At 43.5% G+C, this 16,122-nt stretch overlaps 1 protein-coding gene across 3 annotated transcripts in view; it reads right to left on the bottom strand.

Moving 5' to 3' along the window:
- CRCP (CGRP receptor component) overlaps window positions 1-3,306 on the bottom strand; it is a 47,323-nt gene extending 44,017 nt beyond the window's left edge. The window contains exon 1 of one of the 3 annotated variants that reach the window (XM_058712077.1): window positions 3,177-3,306. In XM_058712077.1, the coding sequence (XP_058568060.1) occupies window positions 3,177-3,184 (8 nt within the window). In that variant the 5' untranslated portion in view covers window positions 3,185-3,306. The remainder of the gene's footprint in view (window positions 1-3,176) is intronic. The other 2 variants (XM_058712080.1, XM_058712083.1) reach the window with 2 other exon arrangements.
- Between the last annotated feature and the right edge of the window lie 12,816 nt (window positions 3,307-16,122).

The raw sequence follows: 16,122 nt of genomic DNA on the forward strand, positions 1-16,122 counted from the left end.
CCTTATATATACCAATAGTCAATTTTCCTATGAATATTTTGTAACTTTTTACCCAAGGAAAATGTATCCAAATGAGGGTGAACAAGTTTTTATTTTTTAAATTCTAGCACTCAATCAAATAAAGCATAAATATTCATCACCTTAAAAAAAAAAAACTTATAGTGTATGTCTACATGTATTATTCACTCAGTAAGTATTTACTCATCAACTGATGGGGAAAAAGTAGTAAAAACTCAGAGAAGTTTTCCTTTCATGCCTCCTCCCTCCAGGTCCTAGGAATGCCGGAAAGAGGTACAATGTTTGTCCTCGTAGAGACTCAGGCTTCTGCTAAAGATGCTAAGGACCACACCTGCCAGAGATCATACCTCATATTGGTGGCCAGGCAGGAACTAAAGTTAGGCCTCCAGACCTTTCCATTTCAGGGGTCCTTCCACTCTCTGGGAACCTCACTTTCCCATAAATCGCTCACTGCAAAATTCTTGACTAGTGTTAATAAGTCAATGAGTCCTTGGGAGAAATGGATAGGTTGCTTTAGGAGAAAAAACTCTTGATTCAAACCATTTCACTTAGGAAAATCAGAAAATGCTCAGCAATTAGGAAACTAGCTAACTCAATTATATGAATTTTTAATTAAATTATCAAATTAATGAAGTACTGTTATATTATTTAATTCAACAACTATCTGCTGAATGTCTAATGCATGCGTCCCTGCCTTCATGGAACGTTCTCAGGAGGGAGACAAGGCACCAAACAGGTAAACATACATCTATTATTACCACTTGTAATTATTCAAAAGAAAAGTAAACTATGGTGCTTGTAAGAGACAAAAGGACTTATTTTAGATTGACTGAAGAGGAAAAGCAACATTCAACTTGAACTATCAAAACGATAAAGAGAGAGCAGGACAGAGAGAAAAGTATACCAGGCAGAGGGAACAGTAAAGCAAAGGTCCTGAGATAGTAAAGGGCTTGGAAGATTACAGAAACTACCTGCCAGTGGAAAGTGTGTGTGTTTAGGGGTGGGGACAGTAGCACAAGAGAGGGTTGGTGAATAGGTGAGGTTATACAGGGTCATATAGGTCCTAGTAAGGAATGTGGATTTCTTCTTAGTACAACAGAAAGTGAACAGTTTTAATAGGGGATGTGTTGATCCAATTAATATTTTAAGATTACTCTGTCTGCTGACTGGAAAACAGAAGAGGGGGGGACAAGAGTGGAAGCCAAAGGCTACTAATCTAGACCAGAGATGACAGACTACATTTAGCTATGGAGATGGTGAAAAGTAACTGTATACAAAATATACTGAAGGCGGAGATGACAGGTCTCACTGATGGACTAGATTTAGGGGTGAGGAAGGAGGGCTTGATTTCTGGACTAAGCAATTGGATGGATGATGAGAGAAACGGTTAGAAATACACTTTTGGGAGTCATCAGCATATAAATGGGTAAAATGACCAAGGGGAGGGTGTGAAGAGAAAGAGGTCCTGGGACTGAGCCGTAAGATACTGCAACATTTAAGCCAAGCAAGGGAGGAAGGATAAACCAGGAAAGGAGACTGAGAAGCAGTCCTTGATGTAGCAGAAAATGCAGACAGCATGTTGCAAGGCCCAAGTTTCTAGAGTTTTTCGTTTTGTTTTGTTTTTAAAGTACAATTGACAGTTTCTGTATCAACTGCTGCTAAGAGATCAAGAAGATTGAGGGCAGAAAATCAACCTTTGAATTTGACAAGATGGAGGTCTCAGATAATCATCACAAAACCATTTCTATAGATTGGTGTGGATAAAAGCCCAACAGACTGAGAATGAAGGAATAAAAACACTTCTAAGAATGAGGGTGTAAAAACACTTCTAAGCAGTTTTGTTCTGAGGGGAAGCAGAAATGGAGCAATAAGTGGGCAGGAATATGGGGACAAAGAATTTTTAAAGATGGATAAATTAAAGCGGGACTGTTTAATGACAGTGAATACTCTAGTAAAGAGGGGGAAATTGGTAATAGCTTGGGCTACAGTAATATATCTGAATGTTTTTCAAGATGTAGATTAAGCCCCATTAAGGAACTGCAAAATCAATTTAGTGGGTCATCCATCTTTTTTCATTTTTTTAAATGTTTTTATGTATTTTTGAGAGAGAGAGAGAGAGAGAGAGAGAGAGAGACAGAGCATGAGCAGGGGAGGGGAAGAGAGAGAGGGAGACACAGAATCTGACGCAGGCTCCAGGCTCTGAGCTGTCAGCACAGAGCCCGACGCGGGGCTCGAACTCACAGGCTGTGAGATCATGACCTGAGCTGAAGTCAGACACCCAACCGACTGAGCCACCCAGGTGCCCCATCCTTCTTTTTTAATAAGAAACAATAGAACAGTGTACTGAATACAGTAAAAGTATTATTTCACGAAGCTTTCATTTGTTACATATATATAGTTGTGTTTTTTAAAAATCTGAAAAAATAGTAGTATACATGACCATTAAACATGAAGCAAAACAACACAAAGGAAAATGTGAGTATTAAATAATCAATGCCAAAGAGAACACGATATGGGTATACCTACAAGTTAATGTGAACCATGGAAAAACCCACATGCGGAGCAGCAGCAAAAACTTCATCTGCACGCAGCACAATAAGCAAACATCATACACACGAAGGTTTCTGAGGTCCCAGTCCTAGCTCCAGCACTTCCTTCTTCCCAGAAAACCCGCCCCTTCCCTTGCAAGGCGAACAGCTGGGCAAACTCGGAGAGGCCTTCTTCCCAGTTAGGGCTCCCCAAGGTAAGCCCCAAACTCTAATCCAGCACTTCTCCATCTCTCCTGCAGGTACCCCCAGGGCGGACTCAGGGATTTACACCGTCTAAGTCCCCGCCGGAACACCGGGCTGAGCTCCCCATTGGGAACCAGGTCACGCTAGGATATGAACGATGGAGGAAGCAGGCACACTGATAGACCGTCAGGCCAAGCCACGCTGGGCCCCGCGTCCCAAGCACAGGGTGGGAGTAGCGTCGAAGGTTCCGAGAGGCAGAGCGAGGGTCCCCTTTCCTCCCCGCCTCCCGCCCCAAGCCTTCCCCAACCCCCCCTCCCACGCTCGTACAAGGTGCGCTCCATGCCCGCGCCCTCGGGTCCCCTCGACCCAGCCGTCCCCAGCTGTGGACACTTGCGCGAGCCCGGGAACGCGCCCTGGATGACTTACACTTCCATGTCGACCCCGCGTTGTCGCCTCCGCCCGCCAGCACACACGCAGCCTCACGGTACACCGCCACCGCTCCCGCCTTCCTCACAGCTCACCGGGTAGCCGGCTCCGCGCGCCGCGGGGCACGTCGGGATCGCCGCGCTGCATGCCGGGAACCTGGCGGACCGGGGCGGAGACCTCAATGCAGCCAGACTTCTGTGCATTTCACGTTGCGGGGCTTGAAACTGTTGAGGGACGCCTGGTGGAGGCGCAAGGCGGCTCTGTGCTGCTGGAAATGTTCTGTTTCATGATCCTGATGTTGGGTGTGGCGCCATGTGTTCTGTTTCTGAAAATTCAGTGAGTTGTACACTTTTATGTATGTTGTAATTGAATAAAACGTCTTAAAAGGGAAAAACCCTCAGCCTCCCTTCTCGTTATCACTCTTCTTGAGAGCTATTTGGCGCACACACACACACACACACACACACACACACACACACACACACACAAAACTGTAAGGGTGCCTGGGTGACTCAGTCCCTAAGCGTGGATTTTGGCTCTGGTGATGGTCTCACAGTTCCTGAGTTCGAGCCCTCTTTAGGCTCTTTGCTGCCAGCGCAGAGCCTGCTTGTATCCTCTGACCCCCTCTCCCTCTGCCCCTCCCCTACTAGCGCTCACTCGCACTCTCTCAAAAATAAAAAAATAAACATTTTTTTAAAAAGCTGTAAGGGTAAGACTCTGACCTTCCAGCCTTTCTAGGAATTTATCTAAAGGGAACTATCAGATGCTTGAAGAAGGGTGGTTTTGTAGTGATTTTTTTTTTCAGGGAGATAGCCTGAATATCCATCAATGAAGAATTGATAAATCATGTTTCAGCCACCCAGTATTATATATACGGCCATAAGAAATCATGTAGCATATTTGTTACACTAGGGGAAATGCTTAAGATAGGGTTTTTAATTAAAAGATAGAAAATGATGTGGTGTTACTCTAATAATCTAAAGAAAAATGCACAGGGAAAAAATACCTAAGGGCACATGAGGTAGAGCCACCTAATGTACTATATTTTATGTCTTAAAAAAAAACAGACATGGAAGGTTCATTATCTTCTAAACTTTGGATATGTCTGAAATAGTTCTTAAAGACTGGAAGGAAATAGCCAAAATATTAACAATAGCAAGTGTCTTTAAATGATATGTCAATTGCAGGGTGGCTGGGTGGCTGTCAGTTAAGTGTCCAACTCTTGATTTCAGCTCAGGTCGTGATCACATGGTCTGTGGGATCAAGCCCCACGTTCAGCATTCAGCTCTGTGCTAACAGTGCAGAGCCTGCTTGAGATTCTCTCTCCGCTCCTCCCCTGCTTGCTCGCTCTCTGTCTCAAAAATAAATAAGCATAAAAAAAAAAAAAAGATATGTATGGGGCGCCTGGGTGGCTCAGTCGGTTAAGTGTCTGACTTTGGCTCAGGTCATGATCTTGCTGTTTGTGAGTTCCAGCCCTGCATCAGCTGTGCTGACAGCTCAGAGCCTGGAGTCTGTTTCAGATTCTGTGTCTCCCTCTCTCTCTGCCCATCCCCTGTTCATGCTCTGTCTCTATCTCTCAAACATTAAAAAAAAAATTTTTAATGAGATGTCAATTGCTAATTTTTTCTGCTTTTTTAATAGTTGTATCAGTTAATATTTGCTAAATTCATTCTCTTTGCAAGGCACTTACTAAGCACTTTGTTATTCCATTACAGTAACAGTTAATGGTGCAAGCTTTGCAGTCAGATGGCCTGTGATTCTGTTTGCCTCCATCACTTTCTTAGAGGCTGTTGGACCTTGGGAGATTACTTAACCTCTCCTAACCCCAGTTCCCTCTTATGTAAATCATAGGTCTGTTTGGTAATCTTTATAAAGTACCAGACACATTGTAAGTGCTCAGCAAATATTAATTACTGTGACAATACAACTATGACACTCTGGGGTAATTCTTTTGTTATTCAAATTTTAATATTGAGGAAACTGAGGCAGGCTTGAAGACATTATGATTTACCCAAGATCAGTCATCTAGGAACTTGTCCACTAGGGATTCAAATTCAGGCCATCTGAACAACTGTAGGAGGTGTATTAAATTGTTAATAGTGACTGATGATTGGTTAATAAAATGTGTTATGGCAAAAAAAGGAATTGAGTACTGATACCTGCTACAACATGGATGGCCCTCAAAAACATGCCAAGAGGGGCGCCTGGGTGGCGCAGTCGGTTAAGCGTCCGACTTCAGCCAGGTCACGATCTCGCGGTCTGTGAGTTCGAGCCCCGCGTCAGGCTCTGGGCTGATGGCTCAGAGCCTGGAGCCTGTTTCCGATTCTGTGTCTCCCTCTCTCTGCACCTCCCCCGTTCATGCTCTGTCTCTCTCTGTCCCAAAAATAAATAAAAAACGTTGAAAAAAAAAATTAAAAAAAAAAAAAAAAAACATGCCAAGTGAAGAAGCCAGACACAAAAGACCACATTCTATATGATTCCATTTATATGAAATGTCCAGGATGGCAAATCTATACAGACAGGGAGTAGATTAGTGGTTGCTTAGGGATGGGGAGTGACAGCTAATGGACACTGAACTTTCCAATTTTAGTATATGTGCTACCAAAGCAAGCACATGGACACTGAATTTCTTTTGGGGGAAATAAAAATTTCCCAAAATTATGTTGTTATGGTTGTCCATCCCTGTGAATATATCAAAAAACACTGCGTATACAATTTTAAATAAGCAAATTGTATGGTATCTGAATTTTGTATCAATGAAGCTGTCGAAAAAGTGTTTTACTGGTATTTGCCTGTGGGGGTTAGTTTGGAAGAGAAATAAGAGGAATTTTTAGCATTTAACTTTACACACTCAGAACTTCAAAAATGTTTTTCAATGCACGTGTTATTTTCAAATTATAAAAAATATTATTTTGGGGCGCCTGGGTGGCTCAGTCGGTTAGACGTCCGACTTCGGCTCAGGTCACGATCTCGCGGATCGTGAGTTCGAGCCCCGCGTCGGACTCTGGGCTGATGGCTCAGAGCCTGGAGCCTGCTTCCGATTCTGTGTCTCCCTCTCTCTCTGCCCCTCCCCTGTTCATGCTCTGTCTCTCTCTGTCTCAAAAATAAATAAAACGTTAAAAAAAAAAATTAAAAAAAAATATATTATTTTAGGGCACCTGGGTGGCTCAGTCGTTAAGCATCCGACTTCAGTTCAGGTCATGATCTCACAGTCCGTGAGTTCAAGCCCCGCGTTGGGCTCTGTGCTGACAGCTCAGAGCCTGGAGCTTGCTTCAGATTCTGTGTCTCCTCTCTCTCTGCCCCTCCCCTGCTCATGCTCTGTCTCTCTCTGTCTCAAAAATATATTAAAAAATTAAAATTTTTTAAAAATATTATTTTAAAAACAACTAATTTACTTTAAAAAATCAGCAGGTAAGTAAATGCCACCCTAGACCCAGCTGGTCTGATTTGTGTAGAGGGTCCCCTGTAACTTCTTTAAGGCCAGTGGGCCCCACAAAGCAGCACTAACGATGCTTGTTGTGTATTCACTTAGCAAATATGTAGCGATGGCCCATTTAGTGGTGATGATACAAATATGAATAATCCACACCTCCCGCCCTGGCTAGCTGACAGCCTAGTTGGGGAACCAGCTCTGGACATCAACAACTATAATACACAGTGTTTACACGCGATGAAGCAGAGGAGAGAATGACTAATGAGGTGGAGAGGCGTCTCAAAGCCAGGAGTGTTTGAGCTGGTTGTGGGGAGGAGCACCCAAAGCCAAGGCTTCAGGGATGGGCTCCCACAGAAGAGGGGTCAGTACCTCTGAGGGCCCCATGATAAAATAGCTAAGCTCCAGGTTCTCCAAGGGAAGCCACCCTAAGACTTCGAGGACCCTATGGAGTCACTCTGCCTATTCTCTAAGGGCAGCCAAGTAATCAGGAGTGAGGCCCTTTCTCCCAAGGGAAGGCTGCCCAAAAGGACCTTGTGCAATGAAATAATCCAGCCAACAAAGCTGGGCTAGTCAATGACTGAAACTCCTCCCTAGCCTGTCCCCACTCAGGGCCTCCCTGTAGCTCTCCTAACCTGAGACTGCATAAGGAGTCTCATTCTTCGCTACCCAAAGTATAAAAACCTAGAAAATGGCTTTTTTTTTCTTAACAGCTGGCTTTTTAGGAAGGACCATGTACTATATACGAAGGCCCGGAGCATGAGCAAGCCCCATTTCCATGGGGAAATGTCCTGTTGAACACAGAGCTGTGAGGTCTAGAGCTCAGAAGGAAACTAGCAAAAACTTTTGAAGGTGTAAGTAGTTGAGGTTGAAGTCTTTGAGGTTAAGTCACCCAGGGAGAGTCCAGAATAGAAAGACTTACTTGGTGCTTACCAGGTGCCACCGAGTTGATCTCAGCTCTTCACAGGGTGTGCTAGTTAATCCCCTCAAGATTCCATGAGGATGTGTGCGTTAGTATGCTCTCATTTACTTCCCTCAGGAATTCTCAGAGTTAAGTACAATGATCAGCCCATTTCACACAGAGGAAAGTGAAGCTCAGAAACGAGTTACAACGTGTCAAAGCCAGGGTGCTCCCTCTTCTCTGGCCAACTCCCAACACCCATGTGCGCCGGCACTACCCCAACTTTACCTCTCAGTTTTAGGACCTGCAACAACCGGGATGCCTCCCTGTTCTGCGCTAGATACTTTAGATGCACCAAAGTGGAAAGTGTAGGGGAGAGAGGCCAGGCGAAACTTTCATTCTTCTGAGGCAAATCCCATGCAGTGTTCAGTCCTCTGCTGAAATGGCTGTTGTCCATTGTCTGAACAGTCCTGGACCCTCAAGCTGGCAATGAGGATGAACACAGAAGGTTTGCCTATGGTCAAGGCCTTGAAGGAAACACTGACAAAGCCCAGCGAGGTTGTGATCATTTTTAGCATCTCAGGAGCAGGAATTGTAGACCCGTGGTGACTTCTAATCATGGGTTGTATTCCTGGGGACCCACAGGAATAAGGCAGTCATGTGTGGTAGTTATAGATGTGGGCTCTGTGGCCACCCAGACTGAGTTAAATCCAGTACCTACCTTACAGAGTTGTTGTGTTTAGAATAGCATCTGGCAAGCATGAAAAAAAATGTTACCTATTATCTCCCAAAAATCCAAAGCAAGGAAATAAGATTTTGAACGAAGAAAGCTTTAAGTATATGATGACGTATGGATGTCATCTACTTCCCCTTACTGTGGATATACCGTCCACCTTCTTGGAAAAGTCATGAAGCCTTTCACTACCCACCTTACCTTGGAACAGTTGACATGAGTAGAGTTAAAGGCTTCTAGTGAGTAAGAAAATGAGTTACACGGCAGTGCACGATTTGGAGAGTGGGGTGGGAATGAGTGGCCAGCCCCATTCAAGGGCATTTTCCTGGAGTCTCTCCATATGCTAGGCAGAATAATGGTCCCCCAAAGATGTCCCAACCCTAATCCTCTAGAACCTGAAGATATGTTACCACATACGCCCAAACGAACTTTACAGATGTGATCAAGGTTATAGATCTTACGATGGGAAGACTATCCAGAATCATTTGGATGGGCCCAACCTAAGCACATGGGTCCCTTTAAAGAGGAGAATCTTTCCCAGTTGACAGAGTTAGAGGAAGGTGTAACGATGGAAGAAGAGTCCGAGAGATGCAACTTTCCTGGTTTTGAAGCTGGAGGAAGGGGCCATGAGCCAAGGAATATAGGTTGCCTCTAGAAACCAGAAAAGGCAAGGAAACAGATTCTCCACTAAGCCTCCAGAAGGGACTGAAGCCCTGCCAACACCTTAATTTTAACCCAGTAAGAGCCACGTGAGGCTTCTAACGTATAGAAATATGAGATAATAAATCTGTGGGAGTTGTGTGGGCATTTGTTATAGCAGCAATGAAAAACGAATAAACTCCCATACAATTCCTTTATTCTATGCAGACTGTCTTGCTTTTTCACTGTCCCCAATCCCAAAAATCCCTCAAATGACTCCTAGATAGATCCAGGTGTCTCACGGTATCATGTGTGTGCACATGCACACACACACACGTGAGCACAGGCAGAGCTCTGGGACCCTCTCTTGTGGCTGCCACTGAACTTGTTGCAGTGATGGCAGCAGAGCAAGGTGCAATTGTCCCCAGGTGCTGAGGCTTGGCCTCCTACCTGACACCATTGCTGCAGATGTCTTAGGCTACTTTAGCTTATTTTCATTCCCTGGCTGCTGGAGTCTGTGGGGCCAGGTACAGGGACAGTCAGCATGTAAGGCATATTTAAGAGTCTCTTATGTTCTGCCCTCCTCCCTGCTTTTATATTATTTTTCCTCCCCTTTTCCTATGTCCATCTGTTTTGTATCTTAAGTTCCACATATAAGTGAGGTCATATACTATTTGTCTTTCTCTAATTTCACTTAGCATCATACACTCTAGTTCCATCCACACTGTTGCAAATGGCAAGATTTCATTCTTTTTGATTGCCAAGTAATACTCCATATATACTCCATATTCCATATATCTGGTATATGGAGTATATATGGAGTATTATATATATATACCAGATATATATACCAGAACAAACTGAGGGTCGCTGGAGGAGTTGTGGGTGGGGGGATGGGCTAAATGGACAAGGGGCATTAAGGAGGTCACTTGTTGGGATGAGCCCTGGGTGTTATACATAAGGGATGAATCACTGGATTCTACTCCCAAAATCATTATTGCTCTATATGCTAACTTGGATGTAAGTTTCATTAATGAATGAATGAATAATGAATGAATGAATTTTAATTTTTTTAACATTTATTTATTTTTGAAAGACAGAGAGAGGCAGAGCATGAGCAGGAGAGAGGGAGAGAGAGAGACAGACAGAATCCAAAGGAGGTTCCAGGCTCTGAGCTGTTTGTTAGCACAGAGCCCGACATGGGCCTCGAACTCACGAACCACAAGACCATGACCTGAGCCGAAGTCGGATACTTAACCGACTGAGCCACCCGGGAGCCCCTGAATTAATTAATTTTATTTTTTATTTATTTATTTATCTTTTTAAAACATAGGGGCGCAGGTGTTCCCTTTGTTGTTGTTGTTGTTTTAATTTATTTTTAATGTTTGTTTATTTTTGAGAGAGAGACCGAGCATGAGTGGGGGAGGGTCAGAGAGAGATGGAGACACAGAATCTGCACAGGCTCCAGGCTCCGAGCCGTCAGCACAGAGCCCGACGCGGGGCTCGAACTCACCGACCGTGAGATCTTGACCTGAGCCGAAGTCGGAAGCTCAACCGACTGAGCCACCCAGGTGCCCCTTAATTAATTTTAAAAAATAATGTAACACATAGTTCTCTGCCTTTCAACCAAGCCGGAGCCTTCACTCTGCACTCTTGGGAGGGAATGTTTTTCCGGAGGCTCCTTGGTGTCAGTGAGCCCCCATTCCCAGCCCAGGCAACCTAAGCCTGAGACCTGGGGCCTCTACCATGCGCTTACATAGTTCTCTGAAAAGTGCTGGTATTTAGGAAGTACTACATAAGAGAGCTTATGAACAAATATCCTACATATTTTCTATCTTTTGTCTAGTGTGATTTACATAGCATAGGGGTTAGGAACACACATGCTAGGGGCAACTGGGTGACTCAGTCATTTGAGCATCCCACCTTAGCTCAGGTCATGATCTCATGGTTTGTGAGTACAAGCCCTGCATTGGGCTCACTACTGTCAGCGTGGAGCCAGCTTCAGATCCTCTGTCTCCCTCTCTCTCTACTCTTCCCCCACTCACACTCTCTCAAAAATAAATTTTAAAAATTTGGAGGAAAAAAAAAAAAAGAACACAGATTCTAGGGTCAGACTGCTGGCCTTAGTTTGGATTCTGTCTGCACCACCTAGTAACTTTATGAGTTGGGGCAAGTCACTTAATCTTCTAAGCATCTAATCCTCTAAATTTCCCTACCTGTAAAGTAGCGATAATTGTGTTTACCTTCTAAGAAGATTAAATGTGATGATAAACATGCAGCGGTTTTAAAGCATGTCTGCAAATTGTTTGGACACTCTTCCTTCATGGGCTGGAGACGAATTCCCCCCACCTTGAATATGGCCTGGACTTGTGCCTCATTTGTAATGAATAGAAAGCAGTGGAAGGGGGGCACCTGGGTGGCTCAATGATCAAGCATCCAACTCTTGATTTCGGCTCAGGTCCTGATCTCACAGTTCGTGAATTGAACCCCCACATCAGGCTCTGTGCTGACAGTGCGGAGCCTGCTTGGGATTCTCTCTCCGTCTTTCTCTGCTCCCCTGATCTCAAGCACATGTGCACTTTCTCTCCTTCTCTCTCAAAATAAATTAATTAAGAAAAAAAAAAAAGGCAGTGAAAGTGACACTACATGACTTTTGAGGCTGGGGCAGAAAAAGCTATGCAGCTGTCATCTGACTCTCTCTCAGGACGTGGGTTTTAAAGTCCTGAGTCACCCCATAAGAAGTGTAGCTACCTTCACACCATTAGGCTGGAGGCACCACATGGAGAGATCATACAATTATACAAACTGTTGCAGTCCCCAGCCATTTGAATCATCCCATCCCAGGCATCAGACTTGTGACTGATGAAGAAGTTTTTGAAATGACTCCAGGTCCATACAACTGTATGAGAAACCTTTAGCCAGAACCTCTTAGCTAAGCCCATTCAAACTCCAGAATGATCGAAAGTAATAATTATCGCAGTTGTTGTTTTGTAATTTGGGATGTTTTGTTACACAGTGATAGATAACTGATGTGCATGTTCAAGTACCTTGAATGTGAAAAGCACTGAATAAATAGTTGTCCTAATTATTATTATTATTTCAAACTAGCATCATCCTGGCCCGTTAGGCCTTCCTTTATTAATAATGGCAACTACCATTCACTGAGTACTTAGCATAAATCAGGCATTATACGTATATGATTTCTTCTTCACTCAATGTTCAAGGCATGGGTATCATTATTCCCTTTTTACTGAACCTCCAAGAGGGTAAGTACTTACCTGCGGCTACACTCAAGGAGCACTGTGGCTTAGATTCAACCCTGGCTCCTCTGACTCTCAGAACCTGTCATAAAGTGTACTCCAGAATAGTTAACTGCCACTTGAGTCCTTCTAAAGTGCTGCCAGGAGTGAGTCCACTGGCCAGGCTGGGCCACCAACAGCTGTCTCCACGAAGAGCTAGTGAGATTGGGCTCTTGTCAAGCCTCACACCATTCTTTCAGGCTGTCTCCCGCATACTCAACACCAGGTATGTATGGTCAATCTTAATTCAGCAAATGAAGAGTACAGCAACCCACAGGCCTCAAGACTACTTGTGCAACTTTTGTATTCACCACAGGGACTGGAAAAACAATTGATTGTCATTTAAGATTTAGTGGTGTCCCGGGCCACCTGGGTGGCTCACGGTTGAGTGTCACCCTCTTGGTTTCAGCTCAGGTCATGATCTCACAATTTCCTGAGTTCAAGCCCCACGTTGGGCTCTGTGCTGGCAGTGCAGAGTCTCCTTGGGATTCTCTCTCTCTCTCTCTCTCTCTCTCTCTCTCTCTCCCTGCCTCTCCCTGTCTCTTTCAAAATAAATAAATAAACTTAAAAAAAAAAAAAGATTTAGTTGTGCTCCTATTGGTAAGTTCTTGTTAACTTGATCCCTCAGGTAATTAATTTCTGATGAATCAACGTCTTGGCATACCAATGTTATTGCTGTCCTGCACATAACATGAGCTTTGCGGCCAGACCGTTGGGATTCAATTCCCAGCTCGGCCACCTCCTAGCTGGGTATTGTTGGGAAAGTCACTCAATCCCTCCCAGACACAGTATCCTCATCAGTAGAATGGGAGTAATTATAGCATAGGCCACAAGAGCTGGTTGTGAAGATTTAAGGAGATAACCAATATGTAAGGTGTTTAGCAAGTGCCTGGCACACAGAGCTATTAGCTCTCATTGTTATTTGCTTATTGCCCTATTTATATAGAGAGAACACCTCAGCCTGCCTTTAAATTGTTTCCTTAACATTTTTTACTTTCCTCAGGCAGGAGTCTGTGCTTGGAATTTCCTAAGATGATGCTCAGGAGGCGTGATGAAGTAAGAAGCTCTCCCTTTCCTCCTTGTCTCTCTCTTCTCCTGGGAGTTCAGTTATTGTCAATAATAGCAATGACAACACATGCACTGAATGCTGATTATGTAGCTGTAAGATCCAGTCTTGAACTGTGTATATATCATTAACTCAGATTCTCACAACAAATCATACAAGCTAGATATTTTTACTCATTTATTCATCGTTTTTTTCAATTAACGAATACTTACTGTGTTCCTTCAATGATCTAGGTACTTGGAATAGGTTAAAGAATAAGACAGACAGAAATCCCTGTTCACATTCTAGTGTGCAGGGACTACTGTAAATAAACAAACAGTAACAAACATAGCAAGTCAGAGAGTGATAAGTGCTGTGGAGAAAAATAAAGGTGAGAAGGCAGAGAAAGAAGGAGAAGCAAATTTCTCCTTTAAACAAAGCAGTTAAGGGAGGTTCTCACTTTGTGAGAGGGTGACAGGTGGGCAGGGACATGAAGAAGGTGAGGAAGTGAGACATGGGGAGACTTGGGGCAACATTCCAGATAAGGGGAACAGCAGGAAGTATGAAGTATAAGGAAGCATAAAGCACAGAGGAACATGCCTGGATGTTTGAAGAACACAGGAAGCCAGTATGGCTGGAGTAGAGAGTGGCTGAGTGACAGGAGAGTCACAGGAGAGGAGGGTAGAGAGGTATAAGGAAGGAGGGAGCAGGGCAGGTCACTGAGTTCTAGGCCACTGGAAAGACACTGGCTTTCACTCAGTGAAATGCAGAGCCCTCGAATAATAGCTTTGAGCGGAGAAATGGCATGATCTACTTTAAATTATAAAAGGATCTCTCTGCCACCTGTGTTGAGAAGAGATCCTAGAAGAGCAAGGGTGGAAGCAAGGACAAGAATGGGAAGGCAAAATATCATGGTGCATGGTGGCTCAGTCCAGGAAGAAGCAGTGGAGTAGGGAGAAACTATCAGATTCTGGATGTAATTCCAAATAGATCCAACAGGATTATATGGCTGGATTTGGGTAGGAGGAAAAGCAGGGGTGAAGGATGACACTAAGGCTTTTGGTCTGAGCAATCGGATGGTGTTGCCATTCAACAGAATGATGACCACATTTGGAAGGAAGATCAGGGATTCAGTTTTGAACATATTGACTTTTAGATGTCTTTTAGGGGTGCCTGGGTGGCTCATTTGGTTAAGCGTCCAGCTCTTGACTTGGGCTGAGGTCATGGGTTTGATCCCCACATCAGGCTCTGCACTGGCAGTGTGGAGCCTGATTGGGATTCTCTCTCTCTCCCTCTCTCTCTGCCCCTCCCCCACTCATGTGCTCTGTCTCTCTCTCAAAATAAACTTAAAAAAAAATAGATGTCTTTTAAACATTAAAAAAAATCAGAAAGGCATTAGGATATAGAAGTTTCCCTCCACTTAATAAGTGGATAATAATAATAAGTGCTTATCAATATGCTTATTAATGCTTAATTAATCAATGCACAATTAATTATGTTTATTATTAATTAATTTTTTAATTAATTATAATCTTAATTAATTATAATAATTAATTAATTACATCCCAGTGGCTGAGCTGGGACTTAAACCAAGATAAGTCTGACTCCACCATCCTTATCTTTTGTTTTTTTGTTTTTTTGTTTTTAACGTTTATTTATTTTTGAGAGAGAGACAGAAACCAAGCTCAAGCAGGGAGAGTTCAGAGAGGGAGGGAGACACAGAATCCGAAGCAGGCTCCAGGCTCTGAGCTGTCGGCACAGAGCCAGATATGGGGCTGGAACTCACGGACCGTGAGATCATGACCCGAGCTGAAGTCAGACGCTTAACCGACTGAGCCACCCTGGCGCCCCCCACCCTTATCTTTTGTATTAAATATCAACCACAGGATTTTTGCTTTTGACCAAGATGGAGTCAGTTGGACCTGACTTATCGTCGCACAGGAAACAACAACAAAAAAATTAAAAAGACAACATACACGAAACAAAGATTTTCAATGAAGGATGATGATTTCGGAAAGACAGGAAATAAAAGAAGGGAGCCTTATAATCATCCAGGTTACTATTTGGAGAAAGTTCTCTGGACATGATGTGGGGAGGCAGAACTGAGGCAGGGTCTGGCAGACTCCCTGAGTTGAGAAGGCAACGTGGGGAGCCGCGAGAGACAGAGGCCTCTAGAGTTCATAAAACAGAGTAACGGAGAGAAGAGAGCTACACAGAGGACTCCGAAGATATACAGAAGGTCCTCAAGTATTCAGTGGGTTACTGAATCAATGCATGCATGTGAGGAAAGTATCTGAATATGGGGAAAGAACAATCCAAAAGGATTAAAGGAAACAATGCTTATTCATGCCAGTCAGAATGGGAAAACTTATAATTCATTGAGTATTAAGGGAAGTCTTCTCTCATTAGTGGGAGATAATTAGCTCTAGACTGAGCATCACTACTGACCTGTCTAGCAACTAACGAAAGCAAAACCCAAAAGGATCAAACTGTTTCCAAGTTACCTAACTGCATCCCAGAGCAAAATTCAAAAAGATTTATCAGAATACAAAAATATCCACCACCTAACCAGATAAAGATCCAATGTTTAGCATCTGATCAAAGACCACTAGATGTGTAAAGAAACAAGAATGTGACCGATAATGAACAGATTAATAAATCAGAGAAAGACATTAAAACGTGTATTATAACTATTCCATATGCTCAAAAAGCTAAGTTGAGGACTTGAATGTGTTGCAGGATTTTTTTGCCACAAAACCCAGGATGCATTGTCTCACCACTTCAAAGAATGAAGAGGTAGACAGAAACTGTGCAGCAGGCAAAAGTTTATCAGAGTTTAAGATTAGAAGGGAAGAATAGTAGAAAAGCTCTCTTTACAGAGAGGGGACATTCAAAAGTA

This window comes from Neofelis nebulosa, chromosome 18, assembly GCF_028018385.1.
Source record: "Neofelis nebulosa isolate mNeoNeb1 chromosome 18, mNeoNeb1.pri, whole genome shotgun sequence".
Classification (NCBI taxonomy): Eukaryota; Metazoa; Chordata; class Mammalia; order Carnivora; family Felidae; genus Neofelis; species Neofelis nebulosa.